At 40.6% G+C, this 22,728-nt stretch overlaps 1 protein-coding gene across 1 annotated transcript in view; it reads left to right on the top strand.

The window, feature by feature from the left end:
• The window catches only part of cdh2 (cadherin 2, type 1, N-cadherin (neuronal)), a 57,572-nt gene that overhangs the window by 33,404 nt on the left and 1,440 nt on the right, over positions 1–22,728 (top strand). Inside the window, exons 3-15 of the mRNA XM_029524811.1 lie at positions 2,597–2,817; positions 6,269–6,436; positions 8,525–8,680; positions 9,866–10,010; positions 10,341–10,513; positions 11,925–12,062; positions 12,540–12,725; positions 13,300–13,553; positions 14,029–14,171; positions 15,222–15,455; positions 16,327–16,560; positions 16,798–16,937; positions 20,932–21,096. Of these exons, the coding sequence (XP_029380671.1) occupies positions 2,597–2,817; positions 6,269–6,436; positions 8,525–8,680; positions 9,866–10,010; positions 10,341–10,513; positions 11,925–12,062; positions 12,540–12,725; positions 13,300–13,553; positions 14,029–14,171; positions 15,222–15,455; positions 16,327–16,560; positions 16,798–16,937; positions 20,932–21,096 (2,357 nt within the window). The remainder of the gene's footprint in view (positions 1–2,596; positions 2,818–6,268; positions 6,437–8,524; positions 8,681–9,865; positions 10,011–10,340; positions 10,514–11,924; positions 12,063–12,539; positions 12,726–13,299; positions 13,554–14,028; positions 14,172–15,221; positions 15,456–16,326; positions 16,561–16,797; positions 16,938–20,931; positions 21,097–22,728) is intronic.

The raw sequence follows: 22,728 nt of genomic DNA, 5'->3' as shown, positions 1-22,728 counted from the left end.
TGTTAAAGAATGGGAGCTGTGCTCAACAAGAGGCTATGGCTAAAATAACCCACACGGGGAACATTGCTGTCAAGTTCCTCACTACACACACTCACAAAAATGTATAGTCAGAAGTGCCAGCAGGATCGAATATGGAGACACCCAGCTTCGAGGGGCAGGAAGGCAATATGTGTGAATCCAAAATCTGGCAGCAAGGTCAGCAGTACTGGTGTCCACTTCCTACTAACTGACAAAATTCTTACTGGAATGCCCTGAATGCCACGAGGGCAGAGGAACCAGCACAACACATTTAAATATATGCAAAAGGTGATATCTTTAAATGGTTTTAATTAAATTATTTTTTTTAATTACCTTAAGTCAGCAAAACTGACAATTTTTTTTATTAATGAAAGAACATCAATTGACCAATTTCTAGCTTTCCTTACATTTATTAAACAATGTGTAGTTTTCTTCTTCCAAATATTAGAAATATGTGAGTGAGCCACCTCCCCCACCAGCAATATCGTGAAACCCAAATCTATGGACTTTTCTTGTGCAATATTTTGAGCTATTTTGACAGTCCCTTACTCTGTATTCCACCTCGGTCTGAGCATCTGCTGACTTGGGCTGGCTAGGTTGATTGCCTGAAGGCTTTGAGTTTACAGGTGGGTGGTTTTGTGGCGAAACCTTGGGAAAGAGAAAGTCATATACCTTGTGTCTGCTTTACCAGCCTCAAAGAAAAAAGAAAAAAGAAAAGAAAAGCTAATTGGTCAATGGCAATTGAACAAGAGCACCCAGGAGAAGGTCAATATCATATGTATTCCAGCATAGAAGAAAGATATAGTCATTTTCTGTCTTCATTATTGGAGCTGCCTTAAACGCTAATTCACCTTGTAGGCAATATTTAGAGTGATAGCAATTCTTCAGGTAAAAAAAAAAGTTAAGTTCAGTGCTGCTCTCTTCTTCTGTCTCAGTGTTTAAATCTTTTAGCAGACATTAATGGAAAGAAGCAGCACCCAGTCCTTGCAGAAATTTGTTCTCCCTGTTTGGGTTTTGATAAAGAAGAGTAAGATTGCTTTTTCATTCATTGGGATGAATACATTTTGAACACGCTGGATGCCAATTTTCAAAACTTTCCTTTGATGTCTTCATATTTTTTCCATCTCTCTTGCATTCTCTTACATGCATTCTATTTTATTCTATTTTATATACGATGCTTGCTGTGGTCTCTGTTTTCCCCCGCACGCTTTTCTAACATTCACTGTTCAATAATAGCTTTTTCAGAGGAAGCTTTTCCTTGCACATCTTGCTCCTGTCTTCCATTCAGGAGGCTGTGCTTTTATTTCTGCAGGTACATCTTTGTTGCTGCTGAATTCAAGTGTCTGAAACCATTTGCCCTGTTGGCTATTAGAGGCAGCACAAAAAAAAAAAAAAAACACCTTCGCTGTCATCATTTGAGAGATGTATTAGTTGTAGGTTCTAGTGCACTTTGGCAGAATTGATTGCAAGTGTTTGGGAAATAATATTAAATTAGGGACTGACGTAAATTTACAACTTCCTTTTAGACCCTTAGTGGATCTACAGCATCCTTTCTGCATCCCTTTCTGTGCACTCAGACTGCAGATGATACTCTGAAGACATCAGTGGGTCCCCAAGGTAGCAACACAAAGGAAGATTAGGCACATTTCTTCAAGGCCTTTGTTAAGTAATTCTACATCTGCTTTAATAATTCAATGCGGCACCAGCAGAGCCTCCACACAAACAATATATGGTGGCATTGTGATCTTTAAGGCTGGGAGGAATCTTTATCTTTCCCTTTATCCTGTTTTGTGAGCTATAAACATGAGGTGGGCCTGCCAGGGAAAAATAACCACACAACAGGATCACACAGTGAAGTATGTTTGTGAGTGTGTACATGTTTGAGCTACGTAGGTTGTGCTATACTGTCACTCACTTGTAACATGAACTGGTGTTGTACTACTGCCGCTGAGGCACCTCTGGGACTCAGGGCCCCATGAGCAGCCTTTCTGCAGTATCTCTATGTGTGTGTGAGTTTTGGTGTGTTTTCTGTGTGAACAGGCCAATGAAATAAACATCACACGCACTTACTTCTGTCTCTTGAGGTGTTGAGGATAGGTAGTCATCCGTGGAAGGCATTGCTGTACGTCATGGGGGACAAAGCTGGCATGCAATGCCCTATCTTGAAATAAAATAAAACTTATCTGGCAGAATTTTACGTATTTACACATACTGCATGTATTTTATCAAATCTAAACACAGAGGGGCATCTAGACAATATAATATACACATCAGGCTTAAAATGTTGTGTTTCAGGTTTTTGGACTCCTTTTAATAGCCCTTAAGGGGGGCACTTTTTTCTCTTGTTTTCTCTCCCTCCGACTCATTCCTCCACTGCACCTGTTCTCAGCAATACCTCTGGGGCATAGCTTGAAGTGAATAATGTATGAGAGAGGGAGAATGAGAAAACCTCCTCTCTGTCTCTCTGTCTGGCGAGGTGGCTGTCTGTCTTCCACCTCCTATGTATCAAATTTTTTTACTTGGTTTATCTCTCTCTGGTAATTTTTTACTTGAATCCATCTGTCTCTGTCTCTTACAGTGAGGTTCCTTGACTGTGGCCAAAGTATCCTGGTGCGGTATGAATGCAGTAACCCCTCTGACTTCCGGATAGAGTCTGATGGAGTGATTTATGCTGCCAGAAATCTTCAGCACTCAACACTCCCCGTGTCACCGTTGCTGATCAAGGCCAGCGATTCCACCAAGCTGCAGCAATGGGTGACTCAAGTCATGTTGATGCCCTCCACCCAGTCCAGGCAGCAGGTGACTACACTTCCAGAGCATATCTGACTTGTTTTGTCAATTGTCTGTCTGATGACTAGTTGCCCAATGCTGGTTCCACCCTACTGCACAATTGGGCAGATTTGGTGTGTGATTCGTCCCTCCCAATAATCATGTGGGTGTTTCCCATTCAAGGCTGATCTGCCCACATGATCTCCTGGTGTAAGGGATTTACAGATATCATTTTAATGCTATTGTTAAACCTCACCACATATCATATTCTTCTAGTCAGCGATGGCGAATGGCATCACACAGACTTCACTCTCACCATCTTCTCACCATCTGTGCAAAAATAACAGTGATATTAGCTTGTAGTTGTAGCTCACACTAGCTGTATCATAATCTCCCGCTCATTCTATAAAATCTATAAGACAAAGATTTTTAGGTGAAACGGCAACTAGCTGCTGCCTTTTCACAAAAATGTATGTGAGATTTTCAAATAGTTTTGTAAAATCAGTGTTTGGTAGACTGAATTATCTGGTATGTGTGTTGTTATAGTCAAAACATTAATAATCAGTTAAATCTCTTGTCATAGCTGAGATCACTCACAATTTTTGGTTAATATTTGTACAGTCCTCTAGCATGCTCTAAGCCTAAATTTCAGCAGGTGTTCCAAGAGACTGGGTAGGGATGTGCTCATTAAAACTTAATGTGTCAATTTACTAGGTGCACAAACATATACTCAACAGGGTCAGTGAGTATCAAGAGCAGATGCAAAATAGCTCCTCATAAAAATGATTTCAGCGAGCATGCCTTGTGATTGTGAGGTTATTGCCTTATCATCCAAAAAGGGACGCACCTCTTTCACTGTTTGACGGCAAGCATCTGTCTGATCTGTAGAGTGTTGCTCTGCTGGACGCGTTACGCAGTCATCTGCAATTAGTTAGGATGACCGTGTGCTCATATGTCAACATTATGGTTGGCCAAGGATCAGAGGAAGTGCACAAAAAAAGAGAAAAAACTCATCTGTCTATTTTGTAACCAGGAAATGAAAAGAAGCTCCAAAGGCAGTGCTGTTGTAGTGGTTTCAACTACAGTGCCAGTGGATTATGTGATCTTGCTAAATCAGATAATATTTGTTGCTTTAAATTTATAGGACACTACACAAACACAGACACACTACTGTAGCTATTCTCAACTGCGTATGCTGCTCCCTTACCAGACCTATTCTCCAGGGTTATGGGAGAGCTTCTCTGTGCATTTGTTTATAATCATTGCGATAAGATCTTAAATCATTAGCTGTCTGATGTCTTAATGAATACCCATAAATGCAGTAATTGTGTTTGCTTTACAAAGACCGATGTGCTTCACTGTGTTTTTAATCCATGTAATACAATTAAACAAATGACCACAAAAGGCCATCTCTGAATGTGTAGCTCAGCAGATAATCTCAAGAAAGACAGCCATCATATTTTATGTGAGTGCAGATTAAAAGTTAATGCCGACAGTTATGTGTGGTTACTGTGGGTGCTAAGGATGCAGTGGTCTGCTGCACCAAAATTAAACTTGTAGTCAGTAATGGTTGGCTTTTCAAAACACCATCGTTAGCTGCAGACAGTCATTTACTATGGGGCTCCTTCAGGTATGTGATTTTAATGATACCATTAGTCACTGTTGTCAGTTGGTCAAAGGCAAATACATAGGAGTCCCAACGGATTAACATAGACTTTCTATAGAATTTCTAGATGTTAAGTAAGAATCACAGTCATGGGTTCTCCATATGCAATCATCTGTATCATCACTGACAACTGTCAGCTCTGTAAATGTTGACTTGATTTGACCATAACAAATGCAGGGATTTTGCTGTATCACTTGCACATTTATGAGGTCATGGGCAGGTATCTTCCCTCCAGCACAATCCATGTCATAACTCATCATGCATATCTTAATCATGTGAACTATTTTTTTTATTTTTGCTTGTTGCATTGAATATTTCAGCCTTAGGGAAACATTTTAATCAGTGGCAGCAAAACAATATCCTAATTAACATAAGACCCTCCTCACCCACATTTTCCTCTGCTATCAGAACCTCGGCTTGACCGCAGTCTGCACATATTTCATAATCTGAAAGGAGCAATTTTTCTGAAGGAGTGAAGTCACACATGTAATCTCTCTCTCTCTCTCTCTCACACACACACACACTCAGTCTAACACTCTCTGAGACGCTGAAGTAGACTAATAGTCAGAAGATGGAGGGGATTCTGATAGTGTGGATGAGTACAGACCTCCAGCACACTACAGATAGATGCGTGTTAGGCTGAGCAAACCCACCATGCCATTCATCATTCAAGATACAGGTTGGAAATAATTACTGCTCACTCGCACCCATTTTAATAGGGTAATAGATATTTCTGAATCATGCCCTTTTGTTATCTGTCCGCTTGCCTCTCTGCATTTCCAATGTGTGAAAGCAGTATAATCGCATTTCAAACATGATTAGTGGAAGCTCTCCGACAGCTCCCCAGATGTTAGAAGGGGGGGTGTGGGATATGGGTCATGATATAAGGTGGCAAAGTGGTAATTAATTTTTTTGTTTGCATAGGACATTTGGAAATAGTTTTTTGGCCTTGACTACCTCACAACCAATCAACATTCAAATAATTACAGGCAACAGTATGAAATATACTTCAAGGTTTTTGGCAGTTCCATTGAAATCCCACCTATCATTCATTGACATTGACAGATTTTACATATTGTTTTTCTGTTTCCCTTCCCGCCATGTTTTGTTCAAGGTTGTTTTAACTTTCTCTGGCACTACTTCAGTCTTCTCAGTCTCTGGAGCGGCATAGGCAATTTGAGCCATCTGTGTGTTTAGTGTCTGGCTTGCAGGTACCATCCTCCTTTGTTTCAAATCTCATTCATTACAGCCGAGGGAGGGTGGCAGATCCATTATGGAAGCTGGTCTGTCTGTGTGGGTGCATTTTATCAGCACATAAGAAGAGGTCTGACATTTAAAGCCAACCAGCGCTGGTGCTGTGTGGTTGCTGCAGTAGCCACACCAAAGTATTTCAAAGCATATCATATCATCACATGTTGAACTTCAGATATTTTAAGATCCAGAGAAAGCTGTGCAAAAAGAGATTGACTGAACAGGCAGGAGCTTATTAGGGTATGCAGAAAATGGCAGCATATTCGCTTTTATCACCACATCAGCTTCTTTTTGTAGGAGCAAAAAAAGGGTCACCGATCAGCTTAATATTGCAGGAAGGTAGTGTGCTGCTGTTTATCACAGTAATTACATGAGCAGAATTAAGGCTTTCATTCTAACTGGATACATAATTATAAAACATTATAACAATACTCTGCAAGGCTGTGCTGAAATGCAAATGTGTTAATTCTTACATTCTGAGTTGAGCACGTTTACCGTCTTAGTTCAGCTTTTTATCACGCTAACTATAACCTGGCACTGACCTAAATAAATTCCTGTTCACAGGTCCAGGAAGTTGCAGTACCTCCAGCCGTGTCCAAGGATTTGAAGGAAATAGTGTTTCCATCACGAAACACAGACAGCGAACTCAAACGCATGAAGAGAGACTGGGTCATCCCCCCAATCAATGTCCCGGAGAACTCACGTGGCCCGTTCCCACAAGAGCTTGTCCGGGTAACATAACTCACCCACGCATATGCATGTCAACACACACACCAATCTCACAAATCCAAAGAAAATGCTTTTTGTTGATTTGACACCCTTGTTGCCCCGAGCTTAAACTCAGAGGGTCACAGACATGAGACTTATGCCTTCAACAAAATACTTATATTATTTACGGCACTTGGTTAAAGGTCTGACTCTTTTTTTACACACCGCATTATTCATCTTTTCTTTCGGAGGGGGGGTCTGTACCAACGTAACATGGTATTATTTATCAGCAGAAAGAAATCTGACGTGGTCACCAGCACAATTGTCCTGATGTTGCCTGTTGAGATATTACAGTCCTTTTCTCATGGCTCAAGGACGTCCACGGCCCAGTTCATTTGCAACAGTTCTCTGGTTAGGGTGTGGGTGGCTGACAGAGGACAAGCAATACTTACAAAAGCAATTCCAAGAAGAAGTACATCCATTTTCAACAAATTACGTGAACTTCCTTGCTGAATGTTAACTTCTGTACATGCCATTTGCATGTATTACATTTAATCCAGCCATATTAAAGGGGATGTTCCTGGGCTTTAGTGGATGATATCAGGATGAGGAAGTACTTTATTTGCTCAGCATGTTTCTGGGCTGAAGGCACAGAGGGTCTCAGCTTACAGGGCAAACAACCCAGCCATGACAGAAGCTAAATACTATACTGGCACAAACACTCTTTATATCCACCCTTTTACTCATACAGCAACTTATTTTTAAACCAGTGCTGAAATGATGATGATAACGAGTCAATAAACAAGTCAATCTATAGGACATTGGCAATTATATTGGCAATTTCAATGAATAATTGACTAACAAAGACTTGCTGCTTTAGCCTCTCAAACGGTAGATATTCACTTTTGATTATCGTTTATATTATTAATGCCGCGAGGCAAAGCACAGAGGCACTCTTGGTCTTATTTGTGTTTCCTTTCTTCTTATTATATCTCCTCCATCAAAATTTTAATTTGCTACTAGTCACACAGCTTTGAGAAAAATCAGGCACTACAAATCTAAATGTGTGGCCCAATTGGGATCGGTATGTTTTGACTTTTTTTTTTTTTTAGAAAAATGCAGCCAAAAACACCCTTATTAGTGGATGAGAGGAGGCCAAAAAACAGAAATATATTGAGGCCTCTTCATATCTCTACTACTTCTGTATACTTTGAGCCACAGACTACATTCAAAGTTGAGAATGCTGACAAAAGTCTTGTATATTCAGGAATGCATTCATCCTCCTGACATCTTTTACACAGTCGGTGACTGTTCAAGTATCATGCTCAATTTGGAGAAGTTCAGTGAAAATCTTAGCTCCCCATTGCGCCTAATGCTCAGGGTCAGAGTGGTGATGTCTTTGACTAGATTGGAGAGCTGATCTGAAAATTGTTTGAGAAAATGAAATGTAAATCATCCTCATAGGAACACAAGTTAACAAAAAGTTAACAAAAAATGTTTCAAAGTTGTAAAGATTTTTGGCCTTTTCAGAAATGAGCCTAATGTCCACCGTCCACCTTTTCAAATACAATTTCTCTGGAGAAAAGCAGATTTTTGTCTGATATTTACATTGCTGCGTTGTCCACATTTGAAGCTCCAGAAACACCAAAAGCACCAAGTTCAGGTTCAGAGTCACAGGAGGACCAATGACAAAAGACAGACTCCTGATGAGTGCAGTTTATCAACCTTTTCACTGACATTTCTGTCCAAGTCCAGATCTCTCTCACACACACACACACACACACACACACACACACACACACACACACACACACACACACACACACACAAAGCTCATTCTCAAAATTTTGTTGAAAAATGTATAGTTTATACCGTTATTAAATACTTTCAACACATCTCTATGCAAGCCATTAATCAATTAACAATAATAATTATTTTAAAAAATCATCTTAAGTTCTTGCTGTGCCTTATTAGCTAAATTAGCAATTTGGGTTTACGTAGTGACCAATATTAGTGGTAAATTTGTATCATAAACATAAAATATTGTACTGGCTGATCCTCAATATGTTTCAGTATCTATTGTTGTTTATTAACAACTCTTAACACCCACAGATTCGGTCAGACCATGACAAAAGCCGGTCCCTCAGATACAGCGTGACAGGCCCTGGCGCTGACCAGCCTCCCACTGGCATCTTCATCATTGACCCCATTTCTGGAGAGTTATCAGTCAACAAGCCTCTGGATCGAGAACACATCCCGAGCTTCCATGTAAGTCAGACACAGTAGTTAAAGAATACACAGATCATATTTCTGTTATTTGCAAATGTTTTTTTCCAGACATCTTTATCAAGAAAAATGTGTTCTCGCAGGCAATGCAGTATATTCCTGACTGTTGGCATGTGCTCGAGGGTCATGTGTACCATAAATGGCATCCTCAGTCTCAGTAAAGACTTAGGTCTCTCAGGCGATGTGACTGATCCGTCTGAGAATTTAAAGGGTTTAACGTGACTTTTGTTGAGAGATGTGATGAATGGATTGCGTGTGTATGCTAAATCCTTGAGCTTCTTGTAGAGCTGCCTTATTCATTAGTGGCTCTTCTATGGCATTTAAATTTTATAGCTTTCTTTTTAATGGTACATTTTCATTCTTAACACAACTGATAGACTCATATGATTAAAGTAAACCATGAAACATGTTCTTCTAATGCAGGGGTTTTGTTTTTTTATATATACCTCAAAAAAGCTTCATAGATGCTCATTCAGTACAAGTAAACTATGTGACTCAACTTTTTAGTTGAGCATACCACTGGTATGAGTTAGCCGCTTCATTTTTTGCATTTGTACTCGACACAGTAACATAAATTTGTTCATAAATGTGCACTTGAACCTGACATTGAGGTAAAATATAAAAATATGTGGTGAAAACTCTACAGAGCCTGAATCTTGATGTGCAATATATTTCTTAAATTTATTCTAGAGCACAAGTCCTCTGTTGGAAACCAAACTTGCAATTATGTGTGTAAAAAAAAAAAAAAAAAAAAAAAAAAACAACACATATTTGAAGTGCAAAAAGATTCAGCAGATCTGAGTCATTTTTCATAAAACATCTAAATCTTTGCTGACACAGTTTTTGGCAACTGCCCTGAGATTATGTTTCAAGAGACAACCATAAAAATGTAGCCAGAATGCTCGAGTTTTTGTCTTCCCGGGCAGGTATGAGACTAAATCTAACCTCTGGGCTATTACCTGCATGTGCTAGTAGCAGGAAAAACTACATGCTCATCTACATGCATTAAGAGACTTTAATTACAGTTTGTTTCAGTAATTATCATAGCAGTTTAACAATTGACTACTACTTCTGCGAGTAGTTTCTCCTAATATATAGTTTTCACAGCTGATAAGAGTTCTTGCTTGAAAAGTCGGACAGTCCAGATGTGTTTGTATTTCCCTCCAGCTGAGAGCTCATGCAGTGGACCTGAACGGCAACCAGGTAGAAAACCCTATTGACATTGTGATCAATGTAATCGACATGAACGACAACAGACCCGAGTTCACCCATCAGATCTGGAACGGCACAGTCCCAGAGGGTTGCAAGCCAGGTAATATAATGCCGAGCACACCACCGCACTGCATGAACAAACGACTGGCTGTAGTCCGAGTCTCCGTCTCCACCTCCACAAGTTGTCATGGTCTTAGGTCAAACAGCATTAGTAGCATTCCTGTGGTGGCCACTTTGCTAACTCTGCTTCTCTTGTATTAAAGTGATGAGTGGTCTTTTATGATCACAAGAAAAAACATTGTATGTCTATGTTACAAAACTATAAATCTGATTTTCAAACAGCACTATTCACTCAACTTCTGCTGTTGTATGAGCTGCTAAAAACTCATACTCAAAAAAGAAATCTCCCCTCTGTCTTTCTATCCTATAGGAACATTTGTTATGACAGTAACGGCTGTTGACAAAGATGACCCCAAAACAGCTAACGGGATGCTGCGTTACAAGATCGTGTCTCAGAATCCAGAGAGTCCGACCTCCAATATGTTCACCATCAACAATAAAACTGGAGGCATCATTACGGTGGCGGCCGGCCTGGACAGAGAGGTGACGGACACCTTTCTTTCTTTTTTGCTGTGCTTAATTTACTCTCTCTGTCGCTCTTTACCTTCTGCGTTACCCCTTACCTCCTGTTAATGTGATAGCTTTCCATCTCTTGATGCAATACAATTTCATGCTGTTGCCATTCCACTCCCTATTTAGTGTTTATGAATGTCGACTCATACATGTATAAAATTGTTGTAAGAATATTTAAGTGTAATGTTCATCAGCAAGGCTTCATTTATTAAATTAATAAATTAACTTATTTTCACTCTGCATTTGCAGCTCCTACTAGATGTAGATCAACATATCAATTTTCCATGTTTACATAAATGGACCCTGCATATTTTATATGATGACAAAACACAGCTTGAACATCTTTGCTAATATCTGTCTAACTGTCTGAGAACCAATGAGCCAAAGTGAATTTTGCTGATTATCAGTTAAATGAGAAGTAGAAATGGACTTGGCTCTTTCACACTTATTTACTCTTACAAGGATGCAACATGCATCACTGAGCAACTAAATGTTTCCCTTTCCTCATTCGCACTTTCTCTGTTGTTTTTTTTCTCCTTTTCTAAAACAAGGCTTTACTTCAATCTCCTTTCTCTCTATTTCTTGTGCTGTAAATGCTCCCACACTCTAATTTAATTGGATCGCATGGCTGTTTGAGAAAATGAATAAAATAATATAGAAAGCTGGAGCCAGTTGGTGCAATTCTAGTGAGGGCAATCTGGCAAGGTGGCTGCTCAATCACTTCCGCCCTGGGGCTGCCGTTTTATGTCTGCCAGTTGCCACCATGAAAGTAATTTGCCCAACTCTCATTACCTAGCAACTGGTCCGTCACCTGAGTGGCTTTTAATGTGAAAAGAGTAATTTGTTAGCTTCATGATGTTGTACATGGTAAGTTTCACACATCCACTTGGAAACTCACACCCGCCCATAGGGATTAGTCAGAATTATATAAAAAGCCACACCATTAGCCATCATAATTAGGAAGCTATGCAGTTCAGATTTGTTTTAGTTGAAAACATTAAGAGTCATGCACACTGAGTTACCAGCTTATTAAGGGAACTGCTGAAATGCACCGTAATCCCTGACAATAACCCAGTAAAAAATCTTCATCTGCTTATAATGATTAGTTTTTGCTGACACTGAGCCTGAGAGGCGTTGATTCAGCTATAAGGTCCTGACCTTATAGGTCAGGTTGTAATTTGTGGTAGTTTAGTAAGAAGCTGCATTATATAATATTGTGTTTTTAATATTTTTGCCCATTCGTGTTTCCACATACTACAGAGGAGTCATTTAAAAAATGCTGTTCAAAAGAGCATCTCATCTCACTTAATTGTTAAAGAAGGAAAAGTTAAAGCTATATAAAAGATCCAATTTTAATTGTTTCTCTTCCCTTGCTCTGCAGAAAGTTCCCCAGTACACGCTGATCATCCAGGCCACCGATATGGAAGGCAACCCTATGTATGGTCTCTCCAACACAGCTACCGCTGTCATCAGAGTCACTGACGTTAATGACAATCCACCGGAGTTTACTGCTGAGATGGTAAGACACAAATTCATAGCTAAGGCAACACAGTAATCTTGGTGAAAGGAAAGTATCTCAAGGACCCTCATCTCACGTCAATGTGGATGTATGCACTGATCCATCCGTTCTGCTCACTTAGCTAGATCTGCTTGCCCAGCATTTCCAAAGCCATACAAAAGCACAAGTAGCCATCCATGTGCAAAGTGTTATATCCCCCTTCAAATGTTGACATATACTGCTAGGGGGATGTCTGCCCGAGTGAAGGAGGCACTTACCGTGCTCGCGAATCGCTGAAATTTGTAATGCTACTGTTGTGCTATCAGGGGAGCGCAGGGAGCAAGATGACCATGACGACATGATAAGTTACCTTAGATGTCTATTTACCCGAGATTGGCCCTGCTGTGCCATGTAAGGCAAGGCCCAGTGTGTTTTCTGCTGCCACAGCAGTATCACTAACAGCTCACTGTTCTGTACGTTCATGCTTTATTCATGCAGTTTGAGGGTGAGGTGCCTGAAAACCGTGTGAATGTCATTGTGGCCAACCTGACAGTGACTGACAAGGACCAACCCAACACGCCCGCCTGGAATGCAGTCTACAAAATCACCGGGGGCGACCCCACTGGCAGGTTCTCTGTGCCCACTGATCCAACCACTAATGAGGGCCTGGTTACAGTCGTCAAGGTAAGTCCTCCCTTTCAAACTCCATACTTTTCCTTTTCCTTAGAAAATGTACAATGGATGCGATTCTGAAGCTTTGAGGATAGTTATCTTTGCTTTTTTTTTTTTTTTTTTTTTTTTTTTTTTTGCCATTTTTGGCTTTTATGTCAGTGTATCCATAATATTTTGATAAATAATTACATTAAATTTGATAGAAATGACAATGTTGTAAGTGTTATGCTTAGTTTAGGGCACGAGTCACTAGAAAATTCTTTTATGTCCATTCAAATTCATAATACATGATCAACTCTAAGAACTGAATCTTTAAATTCAGTCCACATTTCAGATAAGTGGGTTGCTCAGCTCTTACAGCACCTCTCTTACTGTTGTCTATCCTTGAACTGGCCACAAAAGGACACAGTTTCTTTATCTCATTTCACCATCGATAACAATAACAGCTTTTTAGCCAAGAGGAAGAAAATATTTTTTTTCTCCGCATCACTCATTCACCATTTTCACACAAAGAAACATGTGATATTATTTCACTGACACTGTTTTTTGACTATCTGTCTGTATCATCTTCTTTACTGTTTTCCAGCCTATTGACTATGAAATGAGTAGGACCTATGTGCTCACAGTGGAAGCGAGGAATGAGATCCCCCTGGCCAGAGGCATCCACTCTCCTCATCAGTCCACTGCCACCGTTTCCATCAATGTGATCGATGTCAACGAGAGTCCATACTTTGAGCCCAACCCCAAACTCATAAAACTGGAAGAGGGAATGCTGCCCGAGTCAACTCTGACTACCTTCACAGCACAGGACCCTGATCATTTAATGAAGCAGAGCATCAGGTATTTTACAGCAAACAAAGAATTAATTGAAACATTAAACATATTCAGAGGAAGCAGGTCTAGTGCATAGATGTTTACACTTTGACAAAGCGTAATTTCCTTCAATGTCTGTTCTTCACGCTGGCAATTATCAGACAACTTGCTTTTTGACAATGAATGAATTTATTTGCCAGAAAACAGTCAATGAGGAAAAAATAGTTTTAGAATTTCGCAATTTGCCCTCCAAATCAGTTTCAGCAACTGATAACAACAGGCCAGTTTGCCCTGACCAGCCATTCTCAAAACTTCATTATGTAAATTGCGCGACATCTGAAATATTTTTTCAGTGTAAGCAAATCATGGGTAGAAAGCAATAGATACCGAACTGGTCAAATAGACCAAAACAATCAACTTATGCCAAACAAAAAATATTTTTTTAAACTGTATCAAAATTTGTGTCCATAAGTCCATAAGCCTCCTTTTTTCCTTCCCTCAGATACTCTAAACTCTCAGATCCAGCCAACTGGCTAAGGATTGACCCCAACACTGGTCGTATTACAACAATTGCCATTTTGGACCGAGAGTCACCTTTTGTGAAGAACAGTTTGTACAATGCAACATTCCTGGCTTCTGACAGCGGTAAGTAAGCAAGTGCTACTGCCATGGCCAAAAATACCTTGTTGAGGTCCTGTGATGCACTGGTTACATGGTCTAGGTGTTTTAGGCAGGCTGTTACACAAGCACTCTATTCTAGGCCATTATTGTTCGAGCATCCAAGAGGAGATAACGCAGCCTTTTTCGAAAGGAGGCCTAGCAGATGTCTAATGTAGCCTCCCTCTCAAAGGTCAATCTTCCGCCCAGCATCACTTTGAGTACCTCTGTTGTGTATTTCACCTGAAGCCAGTGCACAAACACACCATATTTGATGGAAAAATAAAACAAAACGCTGGTTCAGTTACAGCAAACACACAAGTACATCCTCTATGCTTGAAACTCAAACAGACATTTGGCCCGTCTGGAACGCTGACCATCTTAGCTGAAGGTTAATGTGCTAGCAATCCCAGGACCGTCCAGCATGGGGATATATTCACCTCTTCCCTGCACTTGTGGGATTTACCTCTGTTCAAGTTTACCCTGTTCTCCGGAGCATAGCTTAGGCCAATAGGCTTAAAAACTCTACCAATAAAGAGGTTTCTCAGAATTAATGGGTCAGGATTGGATGACTAGCTCCTTTGAGCGTGGCCTGAATGGTAAAAAAGCCTCTTAGCTGAGTGAATACATAGAGGAGCCTGAGAGAAGCGACAGTGGGCTCTGTTTGTGTGCTTTAGTATTCCCATCTTGTGTCCTTCGTCAGGAAGACGTTCTTCAGGCGTGCGTGCACACACACACACACACACTTTAGCCAAATGTTCCGATATCCCCCTCACTCTATCTACCTACTCACTTGAGATTAGATTTTTAGATCAGTATGCATTTTGGATGGGTCTTCTTCTGCTGAAGTAAATAGCTGTTTAGAGTTTTTTTAAGGAGGCCTCACACTTTACTTTCCTTTCTCAAACACATATTTAGAGCAAAATGAGACCTGGAATTTCAGCATATATTTTGCCAACCATATTGGAATTTTAGAAAATCCCTTTTCTCATAAATATGTATGTGCTAAGTGTTTGAATTCCTTTATGGTCCATGCAGGTACACCACCAGCAAGTGGCACAGGTACTCTCCAGATCTACCTGCTGGATATCAATGACAACGCTCCTAAGGTGTTCCCCCAGGAGGCCGAGATATGTGAAAAGCCCGAGCCAAATGCCATCAACATCACTGCACTTGACGGAGACCTTAACCCGAATGCAGGGCCATTTGCCTTTGAGTTAGCCCACAGGCCCGCTGACGTTCGAAGAAACTGGACTATCACGAGGATCAGTGGTAAGACGCAGAATGCCGCCACAATTTACATATAAGCTACTTATACTGTACACATGAAAGAAACTCCAGACTGCAAAATGCCTGATATAACCTGTCAAGGGCAGTGATTCATCTTTTTGAAATTAGCCTTCATTTGTATTCATTAGGAAGGGAAGGGAGAGAAGGTGACCATTTTCAGCTTCTTCTTATTTTTCCAATCGGAGCAATTTAATAATTAGAAAGAAAACTGTACAGTATCCAGCAATCTATGCATGCAATGCTCAGCAATCTGTTCAGTAATTAAAGCTGCAGACAGATATTTCATTCCTCTGAGCAACACTGAAAGTTATGTGTAAATAGTGCACAGTAGAAAGGTCAGGTAGAGCTATGATCCACAGTATAATACTAATACTAATCACCTCACGAAACAATCATTTATTGTTTTTGCGAATTTGAAAGGAAAATACAGTGGAAAAAATTATTTCTTGTGTGTTCGTTATTAAATAGTGTGAGCTGAAACGCACTGAATATATCTTAATAGGATAATGACATTTGGATTATCGCAGCTAGGAATTTAGCCTAAGCAGCACTATCAAAAGGTATTCAGTAGATTTATAAGCTCCAAATCTAAATCCTGACCATGTTTTGGATTAGATATGCTGATGCAACTTCCAGGTAGGAATTTATTCTGCATATTTGTGGTAATAAGTGTGTAATCGCACTGTGAACATGCGGCATACAAACTATCTGCTCTGAAAGAATTATCTGCGAAGGAAACATGTTATTTTAGATTTAATCACATTAACTTGCTCATTCTCTTACCGATTTATATTTATAGCCACACACATTCTTTTTTTTTTTCTTTTTGTCTTCTCTCCTCTCCACACCTCAGGTGACTACGCTCAGGTGAGCCTGAAGATAGGTTTCCTTGAAAGCGGTATCTACGAGATCCCCATCATCATCACAGACTCAGGCAACCTGCCCATGTCCAACACCTCCTACCTGCGCATTAAAGTGTGCCAGTGCGACATCAACGGAGACTGCACTGACCAGCAGCACATTATGGCAGCTGGTTTGGGCACCGGGGCCATCATATCCATTCTCCTCTGCATCATTATCCTCCTCAGTGAGTGTCTAAGTTCCTCTCTCAATTGGCACATCACCCATACAAACACAGGGATTATAAAGACAGCAAAATAATATCTCAGATACTCCTAGATTACTGCAGGATTACCGAAAAGATAGCCTTCATCAGGGGTCTTATCCAAGCTGTAAAACATTGAATCCGATTACATTTGTGGGAAAATATGTAAGCTATTATATTTTGTAATATGAGATGCCTCTCTCTCTCTCTGTCTGTCAGTTCTCGTGCTTATGTTTGTTGTATGGATGAAACGCCGTGACAAAGAGCGTCAGGCCAAGCAGCTCCTCATCGATCCCGAGGATGACGTGAGAGACAACATTCTCAAGTATGATGAGGAAGGAGGCGGAGAGGAGGATCAGGTGAGAATCATATGGTAAACACACATATTGGCAGCGCTGCTTTTATTTTAAAAGCATGAAAAACTGCTTTTTACTGTACAGGTTTACCAAATTGACACTTTTTTCTGTCAAAGATGTGAAACGTCTTGCAGCACCTTGTGTGTGTCCTGTGTCATTGGATTGGAGGGTAATGCCACACGCCTGTCAGGATTTTGTATTTAAATCTGAATGGGGCTGTGTGGGTGCTTTTTTCTTGCCCAAAATATGATCACGCAGTTGAAAATCCCAGGGAAGCAAACAAGCTGTGTTTTTGAGTTATAAATTGGTAATAGATGATACATTTCCACCTGAAATGAAACAGTTATTTTTATTCATTTTAACTTGAATATTTACAATAAAGAACAATTTCCTACGACCTGAAACCAAGTTTCAGTGTCGTTAAGGAATGATTTGCTGTAGCTTGGTAGAGTGATATTTCCTTGAAACAGACATACTGTAAAGCGAGGTTGGTTTTTGTAATTGGTGATCGTTGAGGTCACATCTATGCCGTATAGTAGCCATTTGTATGTAACTGCAGCAGCATAGGGACAAAGAGGACCACTTAGACACTCTCATACTTGCATTTCTTCCTCCTCATTATACTGCTCAAAAAATACCTTCCTGCCATTCACATCAGACATCAGACTTTGAATTGGATATGGTCGTTTGTTTTTTTTCCGGAGCTGTGAATCGAAGCCTTGAGTCAATAATACAATCGGTTCTAGAAATATTGGAAATGTTTCTTCAGCTGTAACTGGTTCCCACTCACCAACCCTAAAACACATATACTCAATAGAAATGCAGTGCCACGAGCATCAAGTGCATTCCCTTGCACTGACAGATAGGCATGGACAAAAAATCAATTTTCCTAATGACCCCTTGTTAGCAGAACGGAATAATTTCATAAAAAGGCGCTAACGTACTAAATAGTCTATTTTCATGTGCCTGGCTGAAGTGCTCTGGTGGCTTAGGCATAGCAGAAATGAGTGGGGTACCCTGGCCTGACCCAGCACTGTGGCAAATTAGCCTTGGAGACTTGTAATTGGTAAGGTGATGTCATCTGGAGACAGACATCTGGTGTGGCCAAATAATGAAGCTCTGTCTGAGGTAACAATATGACTGGAAAGCCATTATACATCTGCCAATGATTAGGCAGGAGGGCGAACACTCACTTGTGTATTCACATCCTCACTTTAGCACACAAAACGCACAAACTTGTGGACCAGAACACTTTGAAAAGGAAACTATTGCATGATATAACACTCCTCAAAAGCAAACAAATGGGCACAGCAATTTATTGAGAGAAAACAAGCTTCCATTTTGACTGACTCAGAGAAGTACAGGGCGCCAGGAGAAAATGGTCTTGTCTGCAGAATCGAGGAAGTCAGTGTTGGGTAAAAAATGGGCCTGACTTTCCCAGCGATGTGGTCTTTATAATGCCCACCTCTGTTCTCCCTATCTCCCGCTGGGGAGGAAATTGAAGTGTCAGACCATTGGTCGCTCTCGGAGTATATGATTTTAGTTGCCGCTGCCATTGCCCTGGTTTGTATTGGTTTGTGAAGCACTCATTTCATCAAAACCAGACAGCTGATCCAGCTGCACTCTGTGGACGTGGAAAAAATAATGCAGAAATAACAGCAAACTGAGAAATTGTTGTGTACAGGTTTGCAAGTGAAACAGATAAAATGCATGACAGTTTGACAAATCATCTGTTTTTTTTAACTGGCCACAGAATAAATTGATGCATATTAACATTACATAGTGTGGCTTTGGAGGCATGCTTGGAAATACTCTCTGATATCTTTTCCAATTCCATGTAATAATAAAACAAAAAGAAATCAGACCTGTCTATGCAGATAAGCATAACTGCCTCATGTATTTCTCACTGGAGATATACGAAGGTTTTATATATCAGACATATGTTTCTTACAGGATCCTGCTTTATTACACATGGGATCGTTTTTGAAATATTGGCCATTATTTCCATTATGTTTACAGCATTAAAAATGATGAAGCACTTGGAATCAGACTTCAGAAAGACGATTATTCTATGCTCACGTCACGTATGGTAAATAGGAAACTTAAATCACCACAGGGATGGAAAAGGGGGAAACGGCAAGCTAAGATTTGTGGCGAAAGAGAAAAGGTAGCTAAATCTACCAGGCAGCACCTCTGTTTTCAGTCTCTTTTTGCAAAGCAAAACTAATTGGCAGCTGGCGCTAGCCCTTCTTTTGTCTTTTGTCTTTTTTTTCTTTTTTTTTCTTCACAGACATGAGAGTGCTATGAATCTTCTGATTAATTCCCAGCAAGAGACTGAATAAGCATGTAGCATTTCCCAGAATGTCCAGCTATTCATTTAAAGCACCTTGTAAAGAAGCCAGTGCCTCAGCTGAGCCAGAAAGTCATTCTTTTAACTGCCCTGGATGTTTACAGCAAATTGTTTGGGTGATGACTTAATTGTTCTCTCTTTTCCAAATAACTGGGGTTCATTTGAAGCATGTATGATCATATAGCTTCTCATGTTCTTCGTTTGGAAATGCAGCTGGTGTGCTGGTTGTCAGTAAATTCATATTTATCATTTTATCTTATTTATAAAAAATGTAATAAAATCTTAAATTCTTATATTCCTATATGTTTAGGGGTAGATAGCTATAGCTGTGTCTCACACAGGATAAAGTGGTAAGGCTTGGCAGTGTTCCGTCTCTCATGTTTGGATGTGGGTCATGAGTGCCAGAGGCAGCCATTTTACCACGCCAGTGTACGTGTGAGGAATCAATTCCCTGAAGGGAGCTGGTATGTCATTAGACCTTCCTGCTTAGTTCAGAAATTATATGGCTCCATTGCAATTCCTGTCACCAACTTCTGACCCTTCCGCTGTGCACACTCAGGAAAGGTCAGAAGGAAATGGATTGAAATGGACCAAAGATGATGGATGGCCTTATTGCATGATGTGTAGTGACCATTGTTCTTCTGTAGCTACCCGCAGGGTGCTTGTAATTCCCCCTGAAATTAAATTACACATGAATAATCAATGTGCTTGTTGTAGATGTGAGATGATACTTATTAGAGTGGAGATGAGTAGATGTTTGTCAAGTGCCCACTCGGTTTGTGATGTTTATCTGGGTTGTTAGTGCATCATCACAGGGTTTATATTTATCCTCACGTTTATTTTTACATTGGAATGTCTGCGGCCTTTATTTTTTTTTACATTTTTGTCCCCAGAGCGAGCACTCATATGCTTGTGTGTGTAGGTACAAGTGCAACTGAGCAAAGACAATTTTGAAGGGGGATATTAGAGATGGATGGATTACTGAAAATCTTCTAAAGAGGGACAATCCATCATGCACGCTTATTAGGCACACACCCTGATTCTCAAATGGCATTTTCTCTATCATATCTGCTGTCACAGTGATACTATCCAGACATTCAGCTCAGCTCAGCAAGGTTTTTTCTGTCTCTTAACTCCTCTTCTGCCTTTCCCTCTTTCTGTCTTTCTGTCTTTCTCTCCTTATCTCCTCCTCCTTTCTTGCCCATGACTTTGCACAAACTGCGAGCCATTCAGGTTGCCTTGGTAATGTTAATAGGATTAGCATTGGCTTATGCATATCCACCATCCCGTGTCTGGGCATTGATTAGAGCAAAACAGTCACCTGCACATCCTGCGGCACACTGCACAAGTATAAACACTCTGCAGCGTGTGATGTGGTCCTCAGTTTGGCCCCCCTCACTGCTTGCTCTTTTAATGTGGCAAATTGTCCCAGGGCTTGTTCTTCACAGACAAGAAGATTAAAGTTTTCCTCGCGCTCCCTCTACACTCTCTCCTTCATTCTGAACTTGAAAATTTTCCCTCAACTTAGTTGAACTCCTCTTTCCACTCAAAAGCGAAAGAATGTGTTTACGTATTTACATAATCACGCTCGGTTTGGGGTCTGCACACGCTGCTCAGCTAACTCCCATCTGTCCCTGTGTTTCACAGGATTATGACCTCAGTCAGCTCCAACAACCGGACACGTTAGAGCCTGATGCCATCAAGCCGGTCGGAATCCGCCGTCTAGACGAGAGACCCCTCCACCCCGAGCCACAGTACCCCATGAGGTCAGCAGCACCCCACCCTGGAGACATTGGAGACTTTATCAATGAGGTAAGAACATCAGCGAGCCAGCGGTTATTGAAAACTGAAATAAAATCCCAAGAAATAGGAACAGAGCTGAAATAAAAGGATCAGTGCTGTCACAAAGCTTGAATTTCATTTTCAAGTTGAATGACTTTCTTATAATAAATTTGTATCTAAATAAACAATTTGGCTCAGTATTGAGAGAGAGAGAGAGAGCTAAGCACCGCCTTGTAGCGGGAGGGAAGAACTTTAAATTGAATCAGTTATTATTAGAATTGTTTTCATCTTTTCTGAGCAGAAAGTAGAAACTTTTCTCATCTCACATATATCCGCTCAGACATGTACTAAGCCCAAAAAGTACATGATGCCAACTCCTTTAGATATAATTGTTTTTCTCTTCACTTTCCGCCAAAGTAGTTATAGATGTGTCAGCATAGAAATAGGAGATGAGAGGAGCAATACATTGGCTTTCTATCGGAGTGCAGTGTTCAGAGTACCCTCGTTTGCCTGAGGCCATCATTGACTCCAGCATGAAGGGAGAATGTAAAATGAAAAGAGCAGTCATGTATTTTTCACAAGCTCCAACAGACAAGAGTTTCACAGCATTACAAATGGAGTTCTCTCCTAGTTTTTGGATGGCGCCCATGTTTTTAGATTCGAACTTGCTCTTTCTGCTCTGCTCCCTGACCATCTATCTCTCAGATCCCTTAACGCGGGCACCACTCATTTTCACTCCTGCCGTTGTGCCATGAATACACCTAACACACTTGTCCTAACAGCAGTTATGGAGTGAAATTTAATGTTCTGCACCGTCCAACAAAGAACAGTTTGACAATTTACACCATCCTTCATCAGACTTGTTATTTTAATATTCTCGCTAGGCCTTTGAGACTTTTTAAAGTCTGAGTATCCTGACCCAGAAAAATCTCGCTGCTACCAGGCACCGTTGATCTGTTTTTAGTCCCAGATTTGACTGTCGCTAACACTCAGTCATGGTAGCTCCAGCACTCACATAGAGCTGGAATCTGACCTAACTGATAAAGGCTGGCTGCCAGAGGAGCAAAGAGATGAGGGGCTGAGGGAGGGGAGAGAGGGGGGAGGGTCTGATCTTCATCCTGAAATGTGCACACGCCCCAGGAGCTTGTGGCTCTTAATTAAATTAGAGGGACAAAAATTAGGCATAGATTTACCATAAGGACTTTAACCTCACAGTTGGCCAAACAAAAGTCCATTAGTCAGCTCCTGGTCTGCGCAGACCAAAGGGGGTAACATTAAATACATTATCACCAATGTGACAAGTCCTCAATTGGTCACAGGTGGACCCAGTGGCACTAAGAAGGACAAAGCTGAAGTGACTGCGCTCAGTGCTTTTGCCTCACAATTTGTGTCAGCCTGCGTTTCAGCCTCTGGATAGAAAGAGTTTGATTGCACATCTGGTGAGTTATCTGCAGCACAGCATGACTCCTAAAAAGTTTGGACAGTTTGCCATTTAACTAAGAGTTGTGATTGTGTGTTGCGCAGCAGATGATTAAATTTTACGAAAATCATGAAGTGGGATTCTGTGATTGACTAATCGTATGAGACTGCCATTGGGGTTTTGGTCGTAGATAGAGGGGGCCATAACCAGCAGAGCGATTATGGTTGTAATTGTAATGAACA

This window comes from Echeneis naucrates, chromosome 17 (genome assembly GCF_900963305.1).
Source record: "Echeneis naucrates chromosome 17, fEcheNa1.1, whole genome shotgun sequence".
In the NCBI taxonomy this organism is placed as follows: domain Eukaryota; kingdom Metazoa; phylum Chordata; class Actinopteri; order Carangiformes; family Echeneidae; genus Echeneis; species Echeneis naucrates.
This window is presented reverse-complemented; position numbering and strand designations above follow the sequence as displayed.